Here is a 26614-nt window from a genome sequence, read left to right as displayed (position 1 = left end):
TATATTATGCATGAAGATCTATCACAATGTAAACCGAGCTCTCAAGACTGAGCAGAGCCTGTTTTGATAATGAGAAGATCCCCTTGAATCTGTAACGGTTTTATGCTGCCACCACTCAATGCCCTTAGTGATTAGTCAGCAATTTTATGCTTGGAAAGGCTTGACCAAAGCCTGGCCATTAACGGTTAGACTGCTACTGAGGAAGGTCCTAAGGCAGCAACGCCCTCATCCTGTCTACGGGGAGCGTAATCTATCGTGTTTCCATATGCTGGTGCCTGAGGCGTAGTCGCCGTGATGATCCATGTGTCTCCATTCTGTTATTATTAGTCGGATCTTTGTGGCTGTACCATGTGTGAGATCTAGCTGCTACCATGAATCCGTAGGTAAAATAATAATAGTCAACAAATCATACGCAGAGCTTTGAGATTTCTATTTCTCGTAACCTAATCTTGGGTCCAATCAAAGGCGCTTGCAGTAATATACCTGTTCTCCCTTGTCTGTCTAAGAGCTCATATCTCTTTTCACTGCTCTCCTGATTGTACCCGACCTACCTCTCTTCATCCCCTGAATTAGACCGCATCGCCAAGTATTGTCGTCGTCGCCTGCGACCTTGCGGAGAAATATTTGCCCTCGTCTACTGGTTCCAGGGGTTGTTGATCTACTGTGCCGGGACTAGGCCGACTTGGCGGATAGATAGAGATCCATACGCTGTACAATCAATAGGTTTTTGGCAGTCGAATCGGAGATTAATATCTTTCTTCTCTTTACGACTTTCCTTTTTCCACTTTTGAAGCACACTCTCTAATATCGTTTTGTTCTGACTGACGCGAGCATGGGGTGGCCGGTTTGTAATACAACGTTGGAGGATTCAACGAGTATGCCTCTCCCGTGTTGTTGTAATACCAGTGCTGGCTAACCAGGGAATTATTATTGACAGTCACCGAAGCCGACTTATGGGATGGCGGTCTCACTTTTCATCAGTTATGCCTCATTGTTGGGGGTGCTTTCGCTGTCTTCGCCGCCGCGGTCTCCTTCTACTTGATTATGAGCCATGCGACACACTATAGCAAGCCGATAGAGCAGCGACAGTATGATTTACGCCCCCACTTCTGCTTACCCCCTCTGCACGCGCTTGGAACTAACGTCTGGTGTTTTTTTGTCTAGTATTATTCGAATCTTATGGATGATCCCCATCTACTCTCTCGTCGCTTGGCTGAGCACCTACTTCTACAAAAATGCGGTCTACTACGAGCTGATCGGCAATTGCTACGAAGCGTTCACGATTTCCGCCTTCTTCGCCTTACTCTGCCACTACATTGCGCCGGACCTCCACAATCAGAAGGAATATTTTCGCGGAATCGCGCCGAAGCAATGGATCTGGCCTATACCCTGGCTTCAGAAATGCTGCGGCGGGGAGAAAGGGGTGTGGAGGGTACCCCGGAGCGGGCTGACGTGGTTCAATGTAAGCTGGTTTCGCAGGCACTTTCCATGCTGCGATGAAATACGAGGCTAATATCGCTATGCTGCATAGGTTATCTGGGTTGGAGTCTTCCAATACTGTCTTTTGCGTGTGTTGATGACCATCGTCGCGGTTATCACCCAGTCCTTTGATGTGTACTGCGAGGAGAGTTTGAATCCGGCGTTTTCGCACATATGGGTATGTCTGGATCATACGATTATCTCAAGCCGTGTTCTGACGACCAGCAGTGTATGGCAGTGGAGTGTGTTGCTGTTTCGATTGCAATGTACTGCCTGATCCAATTCTATTACCAGATTAAGAATGATATCAGCCAGTTTTCGCCACTCCTCAAGATCATCTCTATCAAGCTGGTGATTTTTCTTTCTTTCTGGCAGTCTGTGAGTTGAGCCATTTCCTTGCAATTTATGGCCTTTGCTGACTCGGCGGCTCGGGCAGACCTTGATCAGTTTTCTCTCCTCCTCCGGAGCTGTCAAGCCGAGTGGTAAAATAGCGCAACAGGATCTCAAAGTTGGACTCCCCAGCCTACTTATCTGCGTGGAGATGGCGATCTTTTCCGTCCTGCATCTGTGGGCATTCCCGTGGAGGCCGTACTCTCTCGCAAACGCACACGCCGATGAGGTGACTGACTTCTATGGCAACGGCAAAGCGACTTATCAGGGTGGTCGCTGGGGTACGAAAGCTCTCCTTGACTCGGTCAATCCGCTCGATTTGGCCAAGGCCGTGGGCCGCAGCATACGCTGGCTCTTCGTGGGGCGTAAGAAGCGAACGCTGGATCCCAGCTACCAGAACCAGAGCGAAGTCATCGGCCTCGATACAACTAGCAATGGCTCCGGGACCAATGTCACAGCCTACCAAGGTGCAGGCGCTACAATGGCTGGCGGTAGAGTGGCGCCCTATGGGACATCTCCGGACGATGAAGGCCAGGTTCTTCTCTCACACGCGCAGCCAAATCCGACATTGCAGTCGACTGGCGACCTGGCGCCTCCACCATATGATTATGAGCATGATCGGCTGAGTAGCACGTCCTTGCTGGAACCTACACCATCTCATTCTCCGCAACCATACTCTCCTTTTGAACAACACCACAACAACCCTTACGAGGTACCGGACCCCGACGACCTCCATCTACCCGCAGGCACCAATCTTCCCCAATCTCAGCAGGGAGCTACGGGTCATCATCCGTACGAGCGGGATTACCTGCAAGAGCAACCACCTATACCTATGCCTGATCCGTACCAGCCCCCGCCTGCCCACTTTGGCAATGAGCACAGCCGGCGATAGACGATTGTCAACGGTAATGACCCTGAGTTGCAGTTCGCCTCTACCTACTCGACCCCGGGAATGATGATGTTCCGCCCTTCGTTTCCCTTCATTCATGCCACGAACTAGCTGGCTTGTTCTTGAGGCATTCCTTTTGCCTTCTTTTCTTTTGTTGATATACCCTTCTGTCGTATTCGATTTGTGGCAGTTTTCTTCTATTCGGGTTTCGTTTCCCCTTCTTTGCTTTGTGCGTGACGTAGGGACGCTTGGGGCCCGTAAGTTCTCGCCTCCATTTTGCTATGATTCACTTTTCATGAAACGCGGGATTGCATTGGATGAATTTTCTTTGTACAATAGCAGTTGATATATCAGTACGCTTGCCGGTGCGTATGCAATTACTATACGAATCGTTTCCTTCGCAATGAGAGTGGTGGTCGAGCTCTGCTAGTTCATATTTTGATTCACTATCTAAACCCTCGTTATAAAATGCTCGCTTCTACGAGCGAAACGCCAAACGCCACTATGAACCATAAAGATCGAGCCGTCATTGAGGAAGCGCAGGTCGTCACGTGCATTCAAACTGGCAAGACCGCACTATTTAAGAGTCATCCCTTCTCGCGAGAGAAACTCATCTTCGAGCCGATTCTGCATAGCCAGCTGAGTTTTCCGCGACGCATTGCTCTGTCTGATGTTGTTCATGATGGCGGTCTTGCGGCCTAGTTCGCGCATGCCCTTGATGCTGTTACCCAGCTGTCCCAGCAAGGAAATCAGGAGGACGTCGTTTCGCTGGGCGAGGCTTTCCGCCGCGAAGGCGCTTCCCGGTTCCGGCGTGAGGAGAGATAGATGCGATAAGAGGGCATTGATATTCCGGAGGATCGGGTGCGAGAGGGGAGCTTTTGTGGTTCCGGTGGGTTGTCCTTCGGAGGAGTGGGACACACTGGCGAGATAGGATTTGATCAAGGAAATTCGAGACTCTAACGTTCGGATGGCGTTGAGGCGTGTGTTAAGACTGGCGATTACTGCGAGGGCCGGATTAGCTGATAAGCTCAAGAGAATGAAAGTATAATGATCTTACGTTCTTCCTCTTCGTGGGAGAGCACGACAGTGTCGGGCGACGGCTCGGCCTGGCCAGCTTCGGTCTTCGCGCTAGTCTGGGCATCCTGCTGCAAGCCAGACGGTTGAAGCGCTGCTGCTGTCCTTGCGCTTCTGGCAACCGTGTCTATGCCAATCATCTCGGCTTCCCCCGTTTCGACGGAGAAGGGCAGTTCGCGGAATCGAATCGAGAGCGACTGCTCCTCGCCGTCTATCTGCATCGCCTTGCCGTTCTCTGTCGCATTTTCACCTTCATATACGCTTTCGTAGATGGCCAGGGGAAGCTTGGCGCCATTCCTCGATGCAGCTTGCACCTGCGATGGGTGGAATGCGAGGAACACGGCAGACTCGTTGTAGCTCTGGAGGATCTGGCGATGGATCGGCAAGTGGGATGCGTCCGGACCAGAAGGCGAGGCTGTTGACCACCAGCCTACGAAGTCGAGGGCGGGGGACTTGTGTACATCCTTGACTGTTGTAGGAGGCCTAGTTAGCTAGAACTGATGGGAATCTTGAGTACAGGCTCCGCTCTTACATTGCTTGACTCGTTCGACGAACCAGTCGTGGAGAAGGTGCAGTTCGCCGTTGGCTCCTTCGGTCACGATACATTCAAATGCGTGCTCTAATGTAATCACACGTCCATTCTGCTGTCCCAGAAGAGCTCCAATGATCGGTCCTCGTTGTGATCGCGCGGCATGACGGGTGATGTGATCTGAGATGGTGAGGAGAACCAGCGGGTGTAGTTGGATATGAAGCCCCGAATCGGATGATTTCTGGGAGACTAGAGTGCCAGTAGTTTCAGCCATAACTCCGAAGCTGTGTAAAGCAGAATATTAGCAGGACAATTAGAAAGACACTTTTGATATCATCATCATTGAAAGGCGTGGTAACAGCCAACTGCCCAAGCTGATGGAGCTACGGTTGGTGTTTGCGCTGTTTGCAATGCCGTTGAGCTTCCCCGCTGTTGTCCGCACCGTCCTACGGAGTCCAACTTTAACTTTCTCGAGTGTCCAACAGCTTGACCAGCGGTTAGGATATTCTGTTATTTCGGACAAAATGGCTGTTCCGTCATCGTACGATGAAGTCAAAGCTCACCTGAAGGATGTCCTCGATGATCCTTCGACTCCTTTAGACATTTCTCTCATCGACAAGTTGAAACTGGAGCTTACGGAGAGTACTGATCGTAGGGTTCCTGGCACCCTTCTGACACTAATCTCTCAGCTTCTTCCGGTCCTTCAGGAAGATCCCACGCCGATCACCACTCTTGGTATTAAGGCTACAACCTACTTCTCCTTCACGGATATCCGCTCGGTTGAGCCTCCTATTGACTTTATCGCGGGTTTCAAAGCACCGTCGCCACCTGTCAACCTGCTGGCTCTAGCTCTCCTGAGAAAGGCAGGAGGAATTCCCAGTGATGCTGCAATAGTTGCTGGTGATCCTGAATTGGTTGCCTCGCTGGTCGAGCTCTGGCTTACGACTACTTCGACGGCCGTCGCTCAGGCTGCTTTTGACGCTCTCTGGGCTCTATTGGAGATTGATTTAGCCAGCCCGCTGGAAAGCGAAACACATACCCATGAGGCTGAAGACAGCACGGGAGGTCAAGGCCTCTTGTGGAGACGAGTCTTCACTGACAGAAATGTCTATGGGCGCCTCTTCTCCCTGTGCAGTCTCACCAACAATGAACCAGGCGCCCGCCCGCAACGGGAAAGGACTGTCTCCCAGGGAAGGCTTTTGGGTTTCATCGTCAAGGCAGGCCACCTACGATGGGACTTGATTTCCAGTTCTCAGATTCCGGAGATTGAAGCTAAGTACGATACCTCTAGCATTCTGCATTTTGCAGCTTGTCGGATGGTCGATAAGAGCGATTTCTTGATGCACATGTCCTTACTGAACTTCTTCCGGGACCTACTTGAAATTGAAGCTCCTGGTCTGAGAGCTAGAGTCTATGTGCAGTCTGCGTCGACTTTCTCCTCACCGGCCCTTGACTTCCTGATCTCTCATGGCCTGCATGGCAGCGTACTGGAGTTATACCTGGAGGAGACCAAACTGGATACCGTGGATTTGCAATACACGCGTGGTCCCATCATGGCTTATGTTGCACAGTATGCAGAGCTATATCCCAATCACTTGCTGCAGAATCCAAGTAGCCTGCTGGACAAGATCGTCTCACGGATCTCCGAGTCGCTCGCTATCTCGTCCTCTCAATGGGCGCATGGGCAAGCCCCCGCCGGTCAACTTGCTATCCTTGCCTCCTTACCCCGTGTGTTACTTGTCGAGGCCGCTAAGCACGGCGTCAATCCTCTTTTGGCTGTTCCAACAAGTCCCCCCTGCAGAGAGGCATTAGACGCTCTGGCCAAAATACTGCACGGGCCACAGAAACTCGACTTGAGGGATTCGATGGAGCTTAATACTTCCGGTCAGACACCCACTGACTGGCATAAAGAAGCCGCAGCAGCCCGTGTCCTCTACTTCATGTACCTGAATGACCACCCAAACTTCTGGACGGATATCGTAGCTGCAGCTGACATCTTGGCGATGAAGGATGTTTCTTTAGCAGCTATATCTTTCATGAAGGCTGTTATAACAGCTAACTGGCAAGTGCTGTCGGGAGAAGTCTTATCGCCCGTCCCTGATACTTCCCGGTATCAGCTGCCTTCCGAAGAGGCACTGGGCACCTTGTCTCCAGCTGCACAAGGATTTCTTCCTTCCTCGGGCGTCTGGGCTATCCTCACACCGCCAGCGTTGACTATACTGTTGCCTTATTTGTTCAAGCCACCGCGCTCCTATGCGGAGTTTGTTGCAGGTGGAGCTGGAGACACTCAGAACATTGTGTGGAAAGTTGCCACCGCGAAATACGAGGTCCTTGTTGCCTTGTATAACCATTTGAAGGAGACGGGCGGCCAAGTAACAGGTTTCGAGGATATTCTTCGTACGTTAAGACAACGAGTCAGCGAAGGTCCCTGGGGACCTGTCATGCAAAATACCGCTGGCGTTGCGACTGTGGGGTTGTGAGAACCTGTGCTCTACGCAGATATCGAGCTCAAAATGTGCAGATAGATTACGAACTAATGATGCTTTCTATATTCCCTTCAGGCAAACGTAGCTAGAGATATCCACACAGTATACTTGTTAACCTCAGTATCCATCACGATCTGTAGGGTTCATTTCCGATGCCCTGGTTGCCGAATGGAGAAGTTGAGCAAAGGCGGTGAGGCGGAGCTCCGCCGGAACTTTTTTTCGTCCTTGCTGTCATCACCAACTCGAAGCCACATCAGGTCTTCGGCGGGGCACTATCTATTTACTCGGACGGGCTCTTGGTAAATGGCGGACTGAGTAATTGGTGATTGCTCCAGAAGCTCTGGACCTCTATTCGTTCCGCCGTCCGTCCTGCCAATATGTCTCGAATTGGAGCAAAGAAAGGCAGGAAGCTCCCCGGTGCAGAATCTACCTGGGAGGCCGATCCTGCGGGGGAAGCAGACACAGCGCCTACACCTCTTTTTCCTGTATGTTGAAGCGACTCTCCGATAACCCTCTGGCAGAAGGCTAGGATTACTCACATCCTGCGTKTAGAGATATAACATTCCCCGCGCGAGACTTTTGAACCCTCGCGAACAAAAACAGGTCGATCTCTACCGTGCTCTGCGGGATCGCTTTCACGACGGTCCATACTACTCCGTCCTCCAATCGACCTCGGGCACAGCAAGGAAAGATGGCGCTACTCGCACGCACTTTGACCCTTTCCACGGAATGCCTACGTATTCGGGCAAGTACCAGAAGCAGAAGCGGGACCGGCCGGAGTTGAAGGGACGTCCGTATGGTAAGTGTTGCCAGCGGGATATATGGGGGAATAACCGCTGATCGGTGGCTAATTGACCGGCTGCAGTCATGAAATTCTTCCCTCGCCAGCTGTGGAAGACGATTCAGCCGAACTTCAACCCCTCAGCTGCAATGGATGGATACGTGCCTCATGGACCTCGCATCGGAGTGAAAAGGGGGTTTGAGGATGAAGAAGAGGAACATGATGTCGAGGAGACCAAGCGTAGGAAGGGCGTCGACGAAGATGAGGATGCTGAACGAGAAGAGCGGGAAGAAGAGGGGGATATCTTGGACCCGGACGAGGACCAGGAGGAAGAGATCGTCGACAACGACTTTGAGGATGATGATGATGAAATGGGCGGGGACTACAATGCGGAACAGTACTTTGATGCTGGCGACGATGAATACGGAGATGACGGATTCGCAGACGGCGGAGGAGGTGGTGGAGATGAAGACACCTACTGAGGCACAATTGTTGAGATACCCCATCTTGTTTAGTTTCTATATTCTAGGGAGCAGCGCATGGTCGAGCATATCCCAGGCGCTTGAAATTTTTTCATAGGATACAAAGCGTTATCAGTCAGACTAGGGTTCTAAGACTAAGTCAGCAGCGAAATCGCCTCGAGGCAGCTTTCGTCTATATATTAGAGAAAAAATATTAACAAACACCACGTCTCTATTACACGGATTGGAGCACCTAGCATACGGAGAAGAGAGGTACCGAGTACATTGGCAGGCATCTAAAAATTGCGGCCTCAGGCCAAAAGGCCTCGAGATGATGTCATTCCGAACTTCGGCCTAAAGGCCGCAGAGATAGATAGAGGGGCAGATATAGCGACAATCTGCCCCGCGGCAAGCAGCAATTGTATCCCAGGATGAGTGAGAGCCAGACCCCAGGGTCCCCTACGCGGACGGCTCTTGTCCTGTATGGCTCGGAAACAGGAAACGCGCAAGAAGTGGCCGAAGAGCTTGGGGCGCTGGCCGAGCGCCTACATTTCGTGACTCATGTCGCCGAAATGAACTCTGTAAAGGCTGTGCGTGTTTAGGTATTTCCCTTGCTTCTGGGGTGGACCTTGCTTACAATCCTGCGCAGGAGTTGCTCAAGTCGTTTACTTTTACGATATTTGTTGTGTCGACGACTGGCCAGGGTGAAATTCCTGCGAATGCTCGGTCGTTTTGGAGATCCTTGCTTCTGAAGAAGCTGTCGCCTACTTTCTTGAGCGGGGTCAATTATGTTTCGTTTGGATTGGGCGATAGTTCATACCCCAAGTGAGTGGCTTTGTAGATGTTGGTATGAAGGCAGTGTTTGACTTGAATCAGGTTTAATTGGGCTGCGCGGAAATTGCACAAGCGTCTACTCCAACTCGGGGCTAATGAGATATATCCCCGTGGCGAGGCTAATGCGCAACATCCAGAGGGGTGAGTTTTGAATTTGCCTGGATTGCTCTACAATGACTGACTGGATACTAGACTTGAAGGCACATTCATTCCTTGGATTACCGACTTTCGTAGCCACTTGCTGGACAAGTATCCGCTTCCTGAAGGGCTGCATCCGATACCGGATGACGTGCAACTGCCACCTAAATGGATCCTGAGATTGCAAGAACAGGCCACACCAAGTGAAGAGCCTACGGGGCAGACTTCAGTGAGCGAACAGACAGAGTCTGCCGAGTATCCGGGGTTGACTCGGCTGGATCACGACGTGAGACCAATCCCAGATGCATTGACGGCAACCCTGGTTGAAAACAGACGAGTCACACCACGCACCCATTGGCAAGATGTGCGCCAGATATCGCTTACGGTCTCCGAGGCGGTCACCTATGCTCCTGGGGACATGGTCTGCATCACGCCGAAGAATTTTGATGATGATGTCCAAGCACTGATTGACATGATGGGCTGGGGAGAAATGGCTAACAAATTAGTATCGCTGGCTCCCGGCGAAAAGCTTCAAGCTGCAGGGGAATTGCATGCTCCGCCCATCCCTGGTCTCGAGAAGTATCCCAAGTTGACGCTGCGAGCTCTCCTGACGGACTACATCGACATCAGAGCCATTCCTCGGCGGTCGTTCTTCTCGGCCATTGCACACTACACCAGCAACGAGATGCACAAGGAACGACTCCTCGAGTTTACGAATCCCGAGTACTTGGATGAGTTTTGGGACTACACCTCACGGCCGAGGCGAAGTATCCTGGAGGTCTTGCATGAGTTTCATTCAGTCAAGATCCCATGGCAGCATGTGACGTCGGTCTTCCCTGTCTTTCGAGGGAGGCAATTCAGTATCGCCAGCGGGGGCGACTTGAAGACGACACCCGGTGGCGGCGCGAAATTCGAGCTGCTGATCGCCATTGTAAAGTATCAAACGGTGATCAAGCGGATCCGAGAAGGAGTGTGTACAAGATACCTATCTGTGCTGCGGCCAGGCAGTACCCTCAGAGTCCAACTGCAGCGCGGGGGACTCAGCTCATCCGTCAACCAATTGGTCGGCCCGACTGTACTTATCGGACCTGGTACCGGTGTCGCCCCATTGCGCTCAATGCTCTGGGAGAAAGCTGCTCTCGTGAAAGCATTCCGAGAAGAGCATCCAGATGTGAAGCCCCCGATCGGGCCTACGATTCTTCTCTACGGCGGTCGCAATCGCTCTGCGGATTTTTTCTTCGAGAATGAGTGGCAAGAACTGAGTGACTTGGTCGACTTGCAGGTCTTCACTGCGTTTTCACGAGATCAGCGACACAAGATTTATGTACAGGATATCATACGACGCAATTTCGGGCTGTTTTTCAGGCTGCTCCACGATATGAATGGATCGGTGTATATCTGTGGTTCATCTGGGAGGATGCCACAGGCAGTCAGGGAAGCGCTCATTGAAGCATTTGAACATGGTGGGCAAGCCGATGGACCAAAGCTCGACCGACGCGGAGCAGAAGAGTACTTGATAGGGATGGAGAAGAGCGGGCGGTATAAGCAAGAGACTTGGTAGCCTGGTAGGCCTAGTGTCAATGGTTGTCACATGCTACTGGTGATATGGTGGTCTTGAACATATACTCTCCAAAATACATAGATTAATGAAACGCATAAAGACAAGACTCTGGTATCAACACCACCAAGATCATCATTGTTTTCTGATCAACACCAGTAATCAATTCGAAGGCTCCTCCGCAAATAGCCATTTCTCGACCCCAGCATTGTCCATTGTCCAAGAGTGCGGCGTAGTAACCTCGGTTGGAGACGGAGGGGTGTGCGGGCGATGATGCTGCGGTTGGACTTCTCGGGCCGCATCGGCCATGGGGTTATTTTCTGCACTCTTTCGCCGTTCTCCGCCTAAGTCACCTGCGCTCGATTGGCCCCAGACTGCCTTGGACTGTCTCTTCCGACTTGCATTTCTACTTTCCTTTCCCAATTACCAGGTCGCTTATTTCACACCATTGAGTGGTAGTTTTCTTTTCAGATTCACAATGAGCGGATTGCGGATTCTAGTCCCCGTGAAGAGGGTGATCGACTACGCGGTGAGTTGCATTTTCTCTGGCATACTCCGTTCTCGGAAAGAGTCAGAGCTCCGAGGCTACGGCCGGAGCTGAAGACAATGCATCAATGACTCTATACCATGACTCCGGGGATTATCCTTGGGTAGAAGTAATTCCGAAGTGATTCTAATAACTGTCGAAGATCAAACCCCGAATCAACAAGACCCAGACCGGCGTCGAAACCGCCGGCGTCAAGCACTCCCTCAACCCCTTCGATGAGCTCTCGATCGAGGAGGCCGTCCGCCTCCGCGAGCGCAAAGGCCCCTTGCAAGTCGAAAACATCCTCGCGCTCTCCGCTGGCGGAGCCAAGTGCGTTGATACGCTCCGGACAGCCATGGCCATGGGTGCGGACCGGGCCTTCCACGTCGAGGTCCCCGACAGCAACGACGGGGGCATGGAGCCGCTGACCGTGGCGAAGTTGCTGCAGGCGGTGGTGAAGAAGGAGAACATCAGCCTGGTGCTTCTGGGGAAGCAGGCGATTGACGGTGACCAGGGGCAGACGGGCCAGATGCTGGCGGGTCTGCTGGGGTGGCCGCAGGCGACACAGGCGAGCAAGGTCGAGATCAAGGACGATAAGGGGACGGTCGAGGTGACTCATGAGGTGGATGGGGGTGTTGAGACGCTGCGTGCTCAGTTGCCCATGGTTATTACGACGGATCTGCGGTTGAATGAGCCTCGGTATGCTAGTCTGCCGAACATCATGAAGGCGAAGAAGAAGCCGCTTGAGAAGAAGAAGCTGGAGGATTTCGGGGTTGAGGATAAGCGGCGGCTGAAGACGCTCAAGGTTACTGGTAGGTTTTTCCTTCTTGTTGTAATGCACAGCCGATGCTGACTATGACAGAACCTCCTGCGCGCCAGGGCGGCGGTAAGGTGGAGGATGTTGACGGTCTGATCGGCAAGCTGAAGGAGCTCGGTGCGCTGTGATTGTGATTTCAATCGTGTAAATGAGCCAGACGTATGGTTGATCTGTATGCATATTCTTATGATTAGACTTAGTAAAAGGGACTAGCCAGAGCTAGCTCTGCTTCTGACGGAAACAATACCATGACTTGGAAACTTGCAGCTGCTACCTACCATGTAGAATTGCACTGTACAACCGAAGTTGAAGTCCGGCACTGAGGTCAATGCCACATGAATCCAGGTGATAGATCTCATGTATATAATTCGATTGCTGGGCATCCTCCGTTCGCATGGATCATGCGAACATCTTAGCGTGTGATAGTGTTAAGCATAGCCGGCAGACGGCAACTCTCGTCCTCTCGTGGTCAGAGATTCTGTCACCTGCTCAGAGTTTGCACTATCTACTGCTCTTTACAAATATCGATTGTTGATGTGTACTGCCAGAAAGTGATACATCACGATAGACGTCTGGTGAGGCTAGTCTTGTGCCGGCCGAAATGAGTTTGTTGAGGTATCTCATGAACGATGATTCGACCGATCGATTACTTGCGGTCTGTGTTCTCCATTTCGGGTCGGGGTTTGTGGACTTACTCTGTAAGATTTTGCTAGTCATATTGGGGCCTATGTCTTACAGTAGTTTGTTTCAGTTGATGATCCAGGAAATAGGTTATGGATACGAAGTGGCTTTGGACATGGAAATACGCTAATCAGGTAGATCCCTGGAGAGATGGATACATAATACACGCCATATTGTGGTGATTCGCGGAAAAGTGGACGATCTAGTTAGTTTATCGATCCGTGGACGAAGCTAATGTGTGTCATCTATCACATCCATCACATTTGCGATTCCAGACTAGGATCATGGAAGGTTTTAATATCCTGGCTTGCAGGAGTAGGAGATTAAAGCCGGGATTAAATAATTGCTTTCTTTATTGTATCTAATTGCTAGGATTGCCATTGAATGATGCTCTGCGTAAGCCATATATGGTAGCTTGGACGTATCTGAAGATACTGGAGAACGGAATTGACAAGATTCGGAACTGGCTTTTGTTTTTAAATCCCAATGTGGCAATGTATCTCAACAGAGGGTCTCTCAAACACCGATGAAAGAATTCCACAAGAGAATGTGGAGGAAGCCAACGAGACTCGATAATCGTGCAGGTTGATGGTTGATTTCTGACAGCGGACGCATTGAGGTCAGGGATTATCGCAGCTTAATGGCAAGAAAGCTTCGGAATACCGAACTATTGATTGGACTACTGTACAGACGGCAAACTATCTACTGCGTATGCTTCTGTCCAGTGTTCACGGACCGTCATCAAACCAAGGGATAGATAGATTGAAGCTTTGTCCTGTGGTGGATCGGGTGCGAAAGGGATTCATGATCCATCATCATTTATTTGATCCGCAACAAGGTTAAAATAGTCTATACAGTGATAATATGGAATAGTCTGGTATATCTACATAGAGTAAACGGATAAATGATAATAGAGTGGTTGGGGCTGAAGGGATGTGATATTGGAGCTGTCATATGTGCCTAAACAGTAGTGGGCCTCAGGAATGCAGGGAGAAATTTGCCCTTTCGCCATTTTCAATGGGGGAACGGAATAGTCAAACTCTGTCAATGTGGGTAATTTCAGAGAGTTAGAGGCTATCTTTGGGTGCAGAACAATGGTTGGAAGAAAAGAAGAGAATCAGTCGGCTAGAAAGTATGAGAATCTAGACCAAATCATTAGTGATCATTGCAACCTGTGGTTCAGTTCCAGGTACATCCATGAATCATGTATTCAACTTGTATATAGTCGGTGATGATGAATTCATTCGATACAGGATGAGTTTTCTGTGGTAGAAAGGAGGGAAATGAAAGAATGTCGTTGTTCTTGCAGACAAACACATTATCATGGTCAATAATCAGACAGAAATGGATAGACTCTTCCGGAGTACAGTACTTACAAATACTCCTCTTTAGGGATCCATCCGGTGTCGCCGATCGCTAAGCCTTACCAATATGGAGTACTTAAGTTAACTTCCTACTAGTCCAGATAACAACTAGGTTAGCCCCATGATGACGCCCAGGTGAAGTCGATGATGATGATGATGATGACATCCATCACTTGCACTTCCATTCCCACTTCCACTTCCCATTCCCTTTCTTTTCTTCTTCCTATCGCCTGCTACTTCTGGGTTTTTCTCCAGTTCCAGCCTTGGCGCCACTTTGGGTTCCAACTATGCTTTTCCGATCCAGCCGCGCCTTGGTTGTCCCTGGTTTTTCTATCATAGGTACTTATATGGACTATCAAGTTTAAATATTGACGACTATTATGTACGACCGTGGACCATGATGAATGAGACGAATAACACTTATAATGATATATGACCATACTCCCCTCTCATTCCTCTACTTGATTCCTTGAAGATCTTCATTATTCGCCTGATATAGATAGGAGCATCAAGTTCCTACAGGACCTCCCTTGTCTCCTTCGCCTGCATACCTTGCTCGTCCCTCAAGGTATTATTGAACCTCATCCCCGTCGGATTGTTTCGGGTCCCTTCTTTATTATTTATTTACCTGTTATTTTCTCCTGTTGCTCCTGGGTTATTGGGCAGGTAAGTCTCGACCTCTTCCCTTGTTCCTCCGTTCCATGGTTACTCTTCCTCTCTCTCCATCCTGAAACATTCATCTTGCGACGACGTCGCCACTCTCTTCCGGCCGTTGAACACGGATAGCGCGGAGTGACCCAGTGACTGATATTTCTTCTTCTCTCATGTAGCTCAGCGCATTCATATACATAATTCAGTTCAGCGCCCTTGATTTTACCATTAGTTCAATTTGTCTCCTACCTTTGTTTTAACCTTAGCTACATTCCGAAGCTTGTTTGGCAAGCATACCTCGGCTGCGGCAATAAACGACACTATACCTAATTCCTCCGCCTTTTTACATTCCATCGTCATTTACGGGCAATTCTCGTGGCGCCTGTTTACCGTTCCCGTCGCGATCCGACGCTTTGGGATTTCTGATCTGAAAAATATAGAGTCGGCGCCTTCTCCGGTCAAGGGACGTGGTCCTGTCCGTACGAGGGCTGTGGATTCGGCTCATCGGGCTCCCGAATAGTCGTCACAATGGCCCCCTCAGTTTGGGAAAGGGCCAAGGTGGGCGGCAAGAAGGGATTCGACAAGGCATGGAATACGGTCGATAAGTTAGGGGCGCCGGTGAATCGTTTGTCGAATCGCGTTGGAGCGGAGGCCTTCTGGCCCATGACTCTCGACAAAGAAAGCGACAAAGCAGCTCGCATCCTGCGCAGCTTCTGCAAAGATGGTTTCTATACCACAGAAGATTTAGAGCGGAACGGTACGGACAGCGATGGGAAGATCAACCGTCCCAAGGGTAAGCAGCGAGTGATCAAGAAGATTCCCGCGCCAGTGATCCAGCGTGCAGTGGGCCTCGCCATCTTCACGACAATGCGAACAGGATTATGGCTGAGTGGTTCGGGTGGAAGCGGTGTGCTTTTGGCTCGCATTCCCGAAACAGGCGAATGGAGTCCACCCTCCGGTATCATGCTGCACACCGCTGGTATCGGTTTCCTGGCCGGGGTGGACATTTACGATTGCGTGGTCGTTATCAACACCCTCGAGGCGCTGGAGGCATTCAAGAAAGTGCGGTGTACTCTGGGAGGAGAGGTCAGCGCGGCGGCGGGTCCCTTTGGGCTCGGAGGTGTCCTGGAGTCAGAAGTTCACAAGCGACAGGCACCCATCTGGACATATATGAAGAGCCGGGGTCTATACGCTGGCGTCCAGGTGGACGGGACGATCATCATTGAACGCACAGACGAAAATGAGCGATTCTATGGCGAAAGGATATCCGTCACCGACATTCTGGCCGGCAAAGCGAAGCGGCCACCAAAGTCCATCAAGACCCTCATCCAGACGATCAAGGCCGCACAAGGTGACAGCGATGTGGAGGAGAACTGGATTCCTCCCCCGGGACAGACGCCGGGCGATGTTGAAGTTCAGCCAGCGATCCCGTTCGGGGTCCCTGATCCTGATGACCCGGATCCATTCGGGGTAAAGGCTCTGGAAGCCGAAGGCTTGTTCATCCGCGAAGCCGGGACCCGATCGCGACCGTCACAAGATGTCTTTGAATTCAAACCCAGTCCTCATAGTCCCATCTATTCCACCTTCCGACGGAGTTTGGATAGCTCCCCGCGCAGCAGTTGGAGAGCGAGCGTTCAAAGCCATGCCAGCGTGGATCGAGGGACGCAGACCGACGAGGCCCCTCTTACTGCTCCTACGTCAATCAGCCGCGCCTCGTCAAGGAGTACCCGTGCGGATCGTATCGAGCGCAGTCCGTGGGACGCAGAGGACGGCTGGGATACCGTGATACCGGAGCGGCCGGCCTATCTCACCCGGCGTCGAGAGTACGACAGTGATCAGGACTCCGTGGACGATGACTATGAGGTCCACGAGGTCAGCAGTGCTACCGTCTCCAAGCGTGAGAGCACCACTCCGTCTTCCCCTGTGTCCATTGAGGACACAACCGCTCCTCCAGAGCTGAAACGTCATTCGCCCACATTCACCCGAGCCCGGCTGGTCACCATTCCCAAGCGCTTGCCTCCTGCTCTACCACCCCGAAATCCTCATCGGGACCCAGTTCTCATGTCACAATCAACACCTACTTCTCCCACTTCCTCCACATCCTCCTCTCCGGACGGCAGACGATCTGTGGCGTCCCACCCCGATAACTCAACTGTAAATGGCTTTGCCCAACTTCCTCTCCACCCTAACAATTACTCCTCGTCGAGTCTCCTGTCGAAAGAGGCTCCTCAATCGCACAACCAGGCGTTTGCTGAGAAAGACGAATTTCACTCTGTCGCAAGCGCTCAAGCATCGGACGATGAAGCCGAACCTGGTACTGCGATCGTCAATGGCCTTCCTAAGGAAGGTTCTCATGAAGAAGTCATCTCTGACTTGACTCAGAGTGACCCCGCAGCTTTGGAAGCATCAGAACCAGTCGCCAAGACCGAAGCACAGGAGTCTGCTCCCGAGCCCGAACATGCGACTTTGGAAGAGACAAAGTCTGTGTCCGAAAATGGAACCCACAACGCTTTGGAGCCCACTCAAAGTGCGTAAGACATTTGTCGGGATCTTCTGTTAATACCATTATTCTCCTCTTTTAGTACTCACTGTATATAGACCTTCTCCTATCTCCGTCATTCCTGCATGATTATTACTTTGGACGGGCGCATGCGTGATTGGATTTTGTTGCTACTGACATTCATTACTTGTCTTGTGGATCTTCTGGATGTGTCTTCTTCTTCTTGGTTCTTTTTGCCTTCTTAGCGTCCTGGCATTTGGGAGTGATGGGTGTCATGGTTATTGGGTGTTAAGTAGAGCATTTCTCTACCAGAACAGAAAGCTTCTGAAGCTTGAAAATTTGACTTAATGTCTTATTATGACCTGGAGGTAGTTCCTAGAAGACGTCAGTGTCTCACTTTAAGAGACCAAGAGAAAACATAGGATTCTCACCTGGTAGATTCAAATCTTCTCATGGAAAGACAGAAACGGAGCAGACCAAGACTGATGTTGAAGACTTTACCCCTGAACTCTCTGACACCAGACCTGAAACTGATGTTTGAATGAGCCATGAGACAATTGTTGGTGCTGCCTTGCCGTGCCAACACAAGCATTGTGTTAGCAAAACCAGACATTAGACAACAATATTCATTATCCACACAAGGGATACTGATACTTCTGTCAATTCGTTTAGATTCTGGCAACCAGTGGATCCGCTTTAATCATCCCCCGGCCCAAATCCACTAAGAGTGCTAGACCCCTTTTCTGCCTGAAATGATGTCGGTTGGAGCAGGCAGCAGCCCGCATTGGCGCCTGGATCCTCAGGCCGCTAGTTACTAGTTACGGGGTCGGAGTGTGATAAATAGACCACACAACACCACGAAGAGCACGCTCGTATTGCCTTCTCAATTCTTCATCTTCATCTTTTTTTAATTTGTTTGTAACACTGATAAGTTATTGCGTGGTCTGGGACCATTTCATACTTTTTCGAATCACTCCGCTGAGCTCAACTATATCCTTGTTTACTTTCCATTGCTTGCATACGGAGTCTAGCTCATTCTATCTTCTCGATGGCACCACGAACATTCAAAAAAGCCGTCATCGCGGTAAGCGGGACGTTCCCGGGCTACAAGCAAGGTACGCCATGTCACGCACTGCCTGACCGACAGTAACGACGACAAGGCTAACTATCTCGGATTCGCCAACAGCCGACCTGAAGGCTATCGTCGAGGGACAAGGCGCTACATTCACCTCTACAGTTTCAGAGGGCTGCACACATCTCATCACGACGCAGAAGGAGGCCGAGAAGGGAACGGTGAAGTGTAAGTTGACCCGCTGGCCGATATGCAGCATTTTGCTGATGAGCACAGACAAGCAAGCGTGTAATCTTCCTGGGTGCGAAGTCGTCTCTTTGGAATGGCTGTTGGACTCGCAGAAGGCGGGGAAACCACTTGCATCCAAGACGTATCTTCTGACGTCTGGAGCTGCGTCCGTGGGACAGGATCAGAATGGGGGTGCTAGCACTAGTGCTACTGCCACTAGCGCTCCCACTTCTCCCACTGCTCCCAAGACGAACAAGAGGAAGCTTGCGGATGCGAATGCTGATGCTGTGGATGGCGTGGTGGACGCGAATGGCGATAGCAACGGCGATGAAGCGAATAAGAAACAGAAGGATGCGCAGAAGGCTAGCGCCAAGTCTCTGAATGTTCCTATTGACGAAGGGTGCACGATGCCTGGTATGTACTTGCTAGGAGAATGGTGCTTAGGGGTTGTGGCTAACTGGCATAGGTGCGGTCTTTATTGAAGACTCCGGGCTGATCTGGGATGCGACGCTGAACCAGACGAATTCCGCGAACAACAACAACAAGTTCTACCGGATTCAGCTGTTGGTTGATACTTCCGGGACAACTTACAAGACGTGGACTCGATGGGGCCGTGTCGGGGAGTTTGGATCGTCCGCACTGCTGGGTGATGGGACTCTGCAGAGAGCCAAGTTCGAGTTTGAGAAGAAGTTCAAAGACAAGACGGGTCTGAAGTGGGAGGATCGGCTGAGCACACCTAAATCGAACAAGTACACCTTCATCGAGCGTAACTATGAAGAGTCGGACGATGAAGACGACAACGCGGACAAGATGGATGTTGACAAAAAGGAAGATAAGAAACCAGTCGAGAGTACCCTGCCTCAGGCAGTGCAGAAGCTTTTGACCTTTATCTTTAACCAGCAGCACTTCCTGTCGACGATGGCGTCCATGTCGTACGACGCGCAAAAGCTGCCTTTGGGCAAGCTGAGCAAGCGGACCTTGACGACCGGATTCCAGATTCTGAAAGATCTGTCCGAACTCGTGACCAATCCTACCCTGGCGAGCTCGAGATACAACACTACGTTCCAGGATGCGGCGCAGGATCTCAGCAATCGTTACTTCACCACCATTCCGCACGTGTTCGGTCGCAATCGGCCTCCTGTTCTGGCTACAGATCAGCAGATCAAGACCGAGGTTGATCTGCTGGAAGCACTGACCGACATGGGCGTTGCGAACGAAATCATGAAGGACTCTCGGGATGCCGAGATGATGAACCAGCTAGATCGCCAGTACCAGGGCCTGGGCATGCAGGAAATGACTCCACGTAAGTCTGCCGTATCCTCTTCTGACAAAAGCTGACTCCTGTAGTAAACCGTACCTCCACCGAATTCCGTGAACTCGAAGCCTACCTGAACAATTCTCGCGGCTCGACGCACCATCTTCGCTTCAGCGTGAGTATCACCCCTCAAAACCAAAATTTCAGGATACTCACAGAAAACAGGTCATCAACATCTTCCGTATTCAGCGCAAAGGGGAAGAGGATCGATTCCAGTCTTCTTGTTATTCGAATCTAATAAACAGCAACCGCCGTCTACTGTGGCACGGATCCCGCAGTACCAATTTCGGTGGTATCCTAAGCCAGGGTCTTCGCATTGCACCACCCGAGGCCCCCATGTCAGGATATATGTTCGGCAAGGGCGTCTATTTCGCTGACATGTCAAGCAAATCGGCAAACTACTGTGTGCCCTACAACAGCGCCAACATGGGTCTGCTGCTCCTCTGCGATGTCGAGCTTGGAAACCCCATGTTCGAGCAGTATCAGGCCAACTTCAACGCAGGAACGGATGCAAAAGCCCAGGGCAAGATCGCGACGCTCGGAAGAGGGCGGACTATCCCGGCAGGATGGAAGGATGCAGAATGCCTCCATCCGACGCTAGCAAGGGTGCAGATGCCGGATGTGTCCAAGTCCACGATATCCGACAATGGCAGTCTGCTGTATAATGAGTACATTGTGTACGATGTTGCGCAGATTCGGCAGAGGTACCTTTTCCATGTCCATATGAGCTGATGGACTTTCTTGTTTTCGGGTTGTGATTCTTTCCTTTCGGTCGTGGCTCGGAGTTGAGATGGCTGAGGCGTTTGTGGCCGCATAGCGATGGACTGGATGTGCTTTCTTCTTTCGAAGACTTAGCTTTAGATTTCGCTGGGCAAAATGAGTTGAATGAATGCTTGCGATTAGACCAATTGGGTCAGGAGCTCAATCCTAGTGATCATGTAACCAAGGTCCTCTACACACCATGTGGTAGACTGCTTGGAGATGGAAGAGTCCTCGGGGACCCCTGTTTTCAAGGGATGGCGGATGAGTAAAGGGACACTTATTGGTTCCACCACATGTAGATTTGTATCTATGCTTGCAGTAACCTTTTATGATGTAGATCTTCTCTTGTCACTTCTGTGGATATGAGTCGGTGGTTTACATATTGATTCACCGGGGAGATATACAGTATACCTATGAATAACAGGTAGAGAATGCCTGCAATCCTGGACAAGGGCCTTCGTCTACTTGACATCCTCTATACTCTGCAACATCGCGGAGCCGAGCAACTCTGATTCGATTACCAACGAAATACCAGGGCTGACTGGAATGTTGATTGCTGAATGCAGCTGATCAGCGACTATTACCCTTGGACCTCGGTAGTGTTATTAAGGTAGTAGTTTGTGCCTGGGCCCTGGGGCATTATTGTTATCGCAGCTCCACAGTTTGTTGTTACATCGTCTTCCACGCACCAGTCACGAACTCATGATCAGCATGGCTGCTTGTGACTCAATCAGACCCTCATTTAAGACGCTCCTTGGCCTTCATGATCTCGTTCTTATTCCATATGTTTATTCAGACGGGTCGAGAGGCGTATCATGCTATCCCTCGTACCCCTTCTATCTGCGACCGCTGGTCTCACGTTGACCGCGTCAGCACAGTATTTCCCTCCCACGCCAGAAGGTCTCAAGGTCGTGCATTCGAAGCACCAGGAGGGCGTGAAGATTTCGTACAAAGAGGTATGATGCTTTACCTAGCCTATGAGAAATGCTAACCGATCCAGCCTGGTATTTGTGAAACCACCCCGGGTGTCAAATCGTACTCTGGCTATGTGCATCTGCCGCCCGGCAGGCTGAACGACGTTGACGTCGACCAGCAATACCCCATCAACACTTTCTTCTGGTTCTTCGAGTCGCGCAATGATCCCGTTCATGCACCGCTGGCCATCTGGATGAACGGCGGGCCCGGCAGCTCGTCCATGATCGGACTACTGCAGGAAAATGGCCCGTGTCTTGTAAACGCCGACTCCAACTCAACGGAGATCAACCCCTGGTCGTGGAACAACTACGTCAACATGCTGTACATTGACCAGCCGAACCAGGTMGGGTTCAGCTATGATGTCCCTACGAACGGGACCTATGACCAGCTGACTAGTGCGTGGAATGTATCCGCATTCCCGGACGGTAAAGTGCCGGAGCAGAACAATACATTGTATGTGGGCACGTTTCCCAGTATGAATCAGACGACTACGGCGAATACGACGGAGAATGCGGCACGCTCGCTCTGGCACTTTGCGCAGACGTGGTTTTCTGAATTCCCCGAGTACAAGCCGCAAGATGACCGAGTGAGTATCTGGACTGAGTCTTATGGTGGGCGGTACGGGCCGTCGTTCACGGCGTTCTTTCAAGAACAGAATGAGAAGATTGAGCGGGGGTTGTTACCAGATGAGTATCATTATATTCACCTGGACACTCTGGGGATTATCAATGGGTGCGTGGATTTCTTGACGCAAGCTCCCTTCTACCTGGATATGGCGTACAACAATACCTACGGCATCGAGGCGATCAACAAAACCGTCTATGAAAGGGCAATGAATGCGTGGAGTAAGCTTGGTGGCTGCAAGGATTTGATAGTTGAGTGCCGTGAGCTAGCGGCTGAGGGAGATCCCACCATGTCCGGGCGCAACGAGACGGTCAACGAGGCCTGTCGAAAGGCGAATGACTACTGCAGTAACCAGGTGGAGGGTCCCTACGTACTCTTCTCCGGCCGCGGCTACTACGATATCGCGCACTTTGAACCAGATCCATTCCCGCCACCCTACTTCCAAGGCTTCCTGAACCAGAACTGGGTGCAAGCCGCGCTGGGGGTGCCCGTCAACTTCTCCATCTCAGTGGACAGCTCATACAACGCCTTCGGCTCGACGGGCGATTACCCGCGCTCCGATGTTCACGGGTACCTCGAGGACCTCGCGTATGTCCTCGACTCGGGGATCAAGGTGGCGCTCGTCTACGGGGACAGGGACTACGCCTGTCCCTGGAACGGCGGCGAAGAGGCAAGTCTGCGCGTCGACTATTCCGATTCGCATTCGTTCCAAGCGGCCGGCTACGCCCCGGTCCAGACCAACTCGTCGTACATTGGGGGCCGTGTGCGGCAGTACGGCAACTTTTCATTCACGCGTGTCTTCGAAGCAGGCCATGAGGTGCCGGCGTATCAACCCCAAACAGCGTATGAGATCTTCCACCGGGCTTTGTTTAACCGTGACATTGCGACGGGGAAGGTGTCACTGCTGGAGAATGCCACCTACGCGAGCGAGGGGCCATCGTCGACGTGGGAGATCAAGAACAAGGTACCGGAGAGTCCAGAGCCGACATGTTATATCCAGTCATTGCGGAGTACTTGTACCGATGAGCAGATCCAGAGCGTGGTCAACGGGACCGCTTTGATCAAAGATTGGATAGTGGTGGAGAAAGAAGTGGATATTACGAGGCATGTTGATAGGACATACCTTATATAGATACCGGGTAGATACCTATACTTTGTGGATATATGGTGCTTCATCTACCCCGCAATAGGCAAGCCCGCCACAATCTGGAACAAGAGCTTAACAGTCGATATATTTAGAATGCATGGCTTAGCAAGGTAATACTCCACTGCTACTATTGCTACAAAGAGATTGGCGTTCCCTGACACCGACTTGATATCATACATTGACCAATCGAAGCTTCTCGAACTTTCTATGCCTCAGGCGGAGAACTGGGCCATCAACGTCACACGTCACTCCCTCAGCGATGCAAGATAACCGGCCATCAGCCCAACCACTTCTCTTCCTCCTCTTCCTCTCGTCTGTTCTCTCAAACAAAACATATTAGGGTGGCTTTGTATTGTGCATATATTGCATAACTTGCAATCGGATAGTTCGCTGTCGACCGTTGAAAACCGTGCAACTGCAACTAACTACAAGCCTCATCTTATCGCCAACAGGAATCTTCTACGTCATTCGAGATTCCCCTTCAGCCTACACCAATCTTCTCCACAACGCAATACGCACCATCGCATGACGGGTGTAATAGTCGCCTGATTATATCCCCAGCCTAATCGTTTATATTATCATTGCTCTCTTGTCCGATAACACAGCACACTGAACATAGGCATACGCAATGGTTGCCGAAACAAAACTATACGACGCGCTAAACATCAAACCCGATGCCTCACAAGACGACATCAAAAAGGCCTACCGGAAAGCGGCCTTGAAATATCACCCGGACAAGAACAAAGATGATCCCAAGGCGTCGGAGAGATTCAAGGGTAAGTTGCCTCCAATCACGAGACTTTGGTAATCAGGAGGGTGAGCCGTGCTAACAAAAGCAGAGGTCTCCCAAGCTTACGAAGTCCTATCCGATCCCGAGAAACGTAAAGTCTACGATCAATACGGCCTCGAGTTTCTATTGCGCGGGGGGCCGGCACCCGGGCCCGGCGGTGCCCCCGGTGCAGGCGGATTCGAAGGCTTCGAGGGCGGCGGCATGCCTGGCGGGTTCGCCTTTGGCGGGATGCCCGGCGGCGGGGGAACCCGCACGTTCCATTTCTCGACTGGTCCTGGCGGCGGCGGCGGCGGCGGGTTCCGCTTCAGCTCGGCGGATGATATCTTCCGAAACTTTGCGAAGGCGAGCGGGGGCGGTATGGGCGGAGGATTGGAAGATGATGACCTGTTCAATATCCTTGGCGGGCTAGGTGGTGGTGGTCGTGGGTTCAGGACAAGTCGCGGCGCTGGTGCTGGTGCTGGCGGTGCTGGAGCTGGAGGATTCCAGCAGGCGAACCGGGCGCCAACGCCTGAACCGACGGTCGTGGAGAAGGAGCTACCGCTGACGTTGGATGAGCTTTTCAAGGGGACGACGAAGAAGGTGACAGTGAAGAGTAAGACGTTCGATGCGAGCGGGAAGCGGACCGTCCAGGACGTGACGCTGGAGGCCAATATCAAGCCTGGGCTGCGGACAGGCTCGAAGATCAAGTACCGCGGTGTCGGGGACCAGGAAGAGGGCGGACGCCAGGACATCCATCTCATCGTTACAGAGGTAAGTCTTTGCGATTCCGTCACTCAAAGGTCCAAGTCCGGATAGTGCTAACAGCCGAGTAGAAACCGAACCCCAACTTCAAACGCCAGGGCGACAACCTCATCACAACAGTCGAACTCTCTCTCAAGGAAGCCCTGACAGGCTGGGAACGGATCGTGCGCACCATCGACGGCAAATCCATCCGTGTCTCCAAGCCCGGTCCCACACCACCAGGCTACGAAGAAAAGTTCCCGGGCCTGGGCATGACGATCTCAAAGAAGCCGAGCGAGCGGGGCGATCTCATCGTCCGCGTGAACGTGAAGTTCCCGGCCAGTCTGACGGCCGCGCAGAAAGATATCCTCAAGGATGTACTGCCATGATTTAGATTTGTCTACATGATAAGCATTATCGGCGTTTGGGAGTCGAGGGAAACGACTGGCTTGTTTATGATGATGTGAATTTATTGATTGCTACTCTGTCGGAGAGCTGCACAAAAACTTTTCCATAATTATAATTCAATATCAATTTCTAAATATTAGAAGCTGGTTTGAACGGACTGATGTGGAACTATATACCCGTCAGGCATTTCCCCGCTCAATCTGTATGCCAGGATCGCTTCAAGGAGTACGGTTCAATATCCTTACCGCACACGTATAGGCTATAGCAAACAGCAGGGGACATTGTGTACATATCCACCGTTTTCGAAGGAAGCTTGCCTCACCAGATGGTATCTAATCAGGGGAGAAGTATCTTCAAATTTGTACTCGATAGACTGACTAGAAATAAAAAAAGCTCGGAATACATGCGACAAACTGTAGGATTGAACGACTCCTGCAACTTGAGATTCGATATACAATAGTCCACTTATTTAACTATGGATGCGACTCAGTCCAGCATATAGTGATCTGTTCTTCAGGTCCCTGGAATGGTCAGGCATGCTAAGGGAGAGGGCCATGAAACAAGTTTACTTCACCAAGTGTCACTGTCGTCCCAGTAGTGCAGCATACAGGTGATAATGCCTGCTGCACCATGGTCACATCACGAAGAAGGGGAAGAATGAATCGCTTGATATCGCTACCTGGATCTGTCTAGAGAGAGAAAGGAAAGGAGAGGGGCGTTTGCCCAGCAAGTAGCCTCGGATCAAAGACAGGCCCGTCTGTATCAAGACCACATGAGTTGCCAGTTCGGCTTATAGTAGGTACCGTAGAATAATATGATGGAATATGAAGATATTGATTGATTCGTTACTGGATGTAAAAGTATGAAGACTATCGTATAGAGGTAGGTATCTTCCTACTACGCGAGATCACCGCCATACCTGGGTTGGAACGATTCGCTGTTCGGGACCACGTAGCTTGGGGGTAACGGCCATGGAAACTGCCACACGGTTTATTCCAGGCTGCTCTTTGGGGTGCAAGACGACGAGAGTGCGTACTTGGATTTTCGTATTTGTCAAACTAGTTTGTGGACTTCTTGTTCAGGATCTAGATGGATTGTGAAACGGTCATTTCTTCACTGCTTTTTGATGACCGGAGTTGATATTGGCATGAGGGAGTAGTATCTCCAACATCGTAATACTCTCATCGGTTTGACGCTCTGCAACCAGGTGCGCTGGAGTAGTCCCGCGGGCGTCTTCATGTTTAACACCAACTTTCCGTCCTAACACGCATCTGGTGAGCCGTAACGCTTGGGTCATCCCAACCAAGATGCCCTAAAAGAGCCGCTGCAAGATGGGTACGCGGCATTAGGAATACGGACGGCTACCAAGGGCTAGTAATCGGAAACTGCAAAGTTGTCCCGTCGGGCCACATGTC

At 51.1% G+C, this 26614-nt stretch overlaps 10 protein-coding genes across 10 annotated transcripts; 9 read left to right on the top strand and 1 right to left on the bottom strand.

Moving 5' to 3' along the window:
• Positions 1-832: 832 nt before the first annotated feature.
• On the top strand, positions 833-2761 carry Aspvir_004418 (OSTA/TMEM184 family protein; the record flags this gene model as incomplete). The annotated part of the gene is made up of 6 exons (XM_043267646.1): positions 833-875; positions 938-1088; positions 1165-1462; positions 1532-1657; positions 1708-1857; positions 1916-2761. 6 exons carry the CDS (start codon positions 833-835, stop codon positions 2759-2761), a joined length of 1614 nt encoding a protein of 537 aa, XP_043123581.1.
• A 573-nt stretch (positions 2762-3334) lies between these two features.
• Positions 3335-4635, bottom strand: Aspvir_004417 (COP9 signalosome complex subunit 6; the record flags this gene model as incomplete). The annotated part of the gene is made up of 3 exons (XM_043267645.1): positions 3335-3759; positions 3816-4301; positions 4365-4635. The coding sequence occupies 3 exons, from the start codon at positions 4633-4635 to the stop codon at positions 3335-3337; spliced, it is 1182 nt and encodes a 393-aa protein (XP_043123580.1).
• Positions 4636-4885: 250 nt separating this feature from the next.
• Aspvir_004416 (uncharacterized protein) lies at positions 4886-6841 on the top strand (the record flags this gene model as incomplete). Its single annotated transcript, XM_043267644.1, has 1 exon — positions 4886-6841. One exon carries the CDS (start codon positions 4886-4888, stop codon positions 6839-6841), a length of 1956 nt encoding a protein of 651 aa, XP_043123579.1.
• A 383-nt stretch (positions 6842-7224) lies between these two features.
• On the top strand, positions 7225-8110 carry Aspvir_004415 (DNA-directed RNA polymerase III subunit C31; the record flags this gene model as incomplete). The annotated part of the gene is made up of 3 exons (XM_043267643.1): positions 7225-7332; positions 7400-7646; positions 7713-8110. 3 exons carry the CDS (start codon positions 7225-7227, stop codon positions 8108-8110), a joined length of 753 nt encoding a protein of 250 aa, XP_043123578.1.
• Positions 8111-8520: 410 nt separating this feature from the next.
• Positions 8521-10622, top strand: tah18 (NAPDH-dependent diflavin reductase; the record flags this gene model as incomplete). Its single annotated transcript, XM_043267642.1, has 4 exons — positions 8521-8679; positions 8739-8914; positions 8966-9064; positions 9116-10622. The coding sequence occupies 4 exons, from the start codon at positions 8521-8523 to the stop codon at positions 10620-10622; spliced, it is 1941 nt and encodes a 646-aa protein (XP_043123577.1).
• Positions 10623-11097: 475 nt separating this feature from the next.
• On the top strand, positions 11098-12090 carry Aspvir_004413 (electron transfer flavoprotein subunit beta/FixA family protein; the record flags this gene model as incomplete). Its single annotated transcript, XM_043267641.1, has 3 exons — positions 11098-11148; positions 11309-11957; positions 12008-12090. The coding sequence occupies 3 exons, from the start codon at positions 11098-11100 to the stop codon at positions 12088-12090; spliced, it is 783 nt and encodes a 260-aa protein (XP_043123576.1).
• A 3096-nt stretch (positions 12091-15186) lies between these two features.
• On the top strand, positions 15187-17193 carry Aspvir_004412 (lipid-binding SYLF domain-containing protein; the record flags this gene model as incomplete). Its single annotated transcript, XM_043267640.1, has 1 exon — positions 15187-17193. One exon carries the CDS (start codon positions 15187-15189, stop codon positions 17191-17193), a length of 2007 nt encoding a protein of 668 aa, XP_043123575.1.
• Positions 17194-18206: 1013 nt separating this feature from the next.
• Positions 18207-20505, top strand: Aspvir_004411 (putative poly(ADP)-ribose polymerase PARP; the record flags this gene model as incomplete). Its single annotated transcript, XM_043267639.1, has 6 exons — positions 18207-18273; positions 18345-18458; positions 18507-18872; positions 18925-19761; positions 19806-19888; positions 19939-20505. 6 exons carry the CDS (start codon positions 18207-18209, stop codon positions 20503-20505), a joined length of 2034 nt encoding a protein of 677 aa, XP_043123574.1.
• An 845-nt stretch (positions 20506-21350) lies between these two features.
• On the top strand, positions 21351-23266 carry cp1 (putative carboxypeptidase S1; the record flags this gene model as incomplete). The annotated part of the gene is made up of 2 exons (XM_043267638.1): positions 21351-21491; positions 21536-23266. 2 exons carry the CDS (start codon positions 21351-21353, stop codon positions 23264-23266), a joined length of 1872 nt encoding a protein of 623 aa, XP_043123573.1.
• Positions 23267-23909: 643 nt separating this feature from the next.
• Aspvir_004409 (putative DnaJ domain protein Psi) lies at positions 23910-25180 on the top strand (the record flags this gene model as incomplete). The annotated part of the gene is made up of 3 exons (XM_043267637.1): positions 23910-24057; positions 24121-24821; positions 24884-25180. The coding sequence occupies 3 exons, from the start codon at positions 23910-23912 to the stop codon at positions 25178-25180; spliced, it is 1146 nt and encodes a 381-aa protein (XP_043123572.1).
• Positions 25181-26614: the final 1434 nt, after the last annotated feature.

This window comes from Aspergillus viridinutans (assembly GCF_018404265.1).
Source record: "Aspergillus viridinutans IFM 47045 DNA, scaffold_2, whole genome shotgun sequence".
NCBI lineage: Eukaryota > Fungi > Ascomycota > Eurotiomycetes > Eurotiales > Aspergillaceae > Aspergillus > Aspergillus viridinutans.
This window is presented reverse-complemented; position numbering and strand designations above follow the sequence as displayed.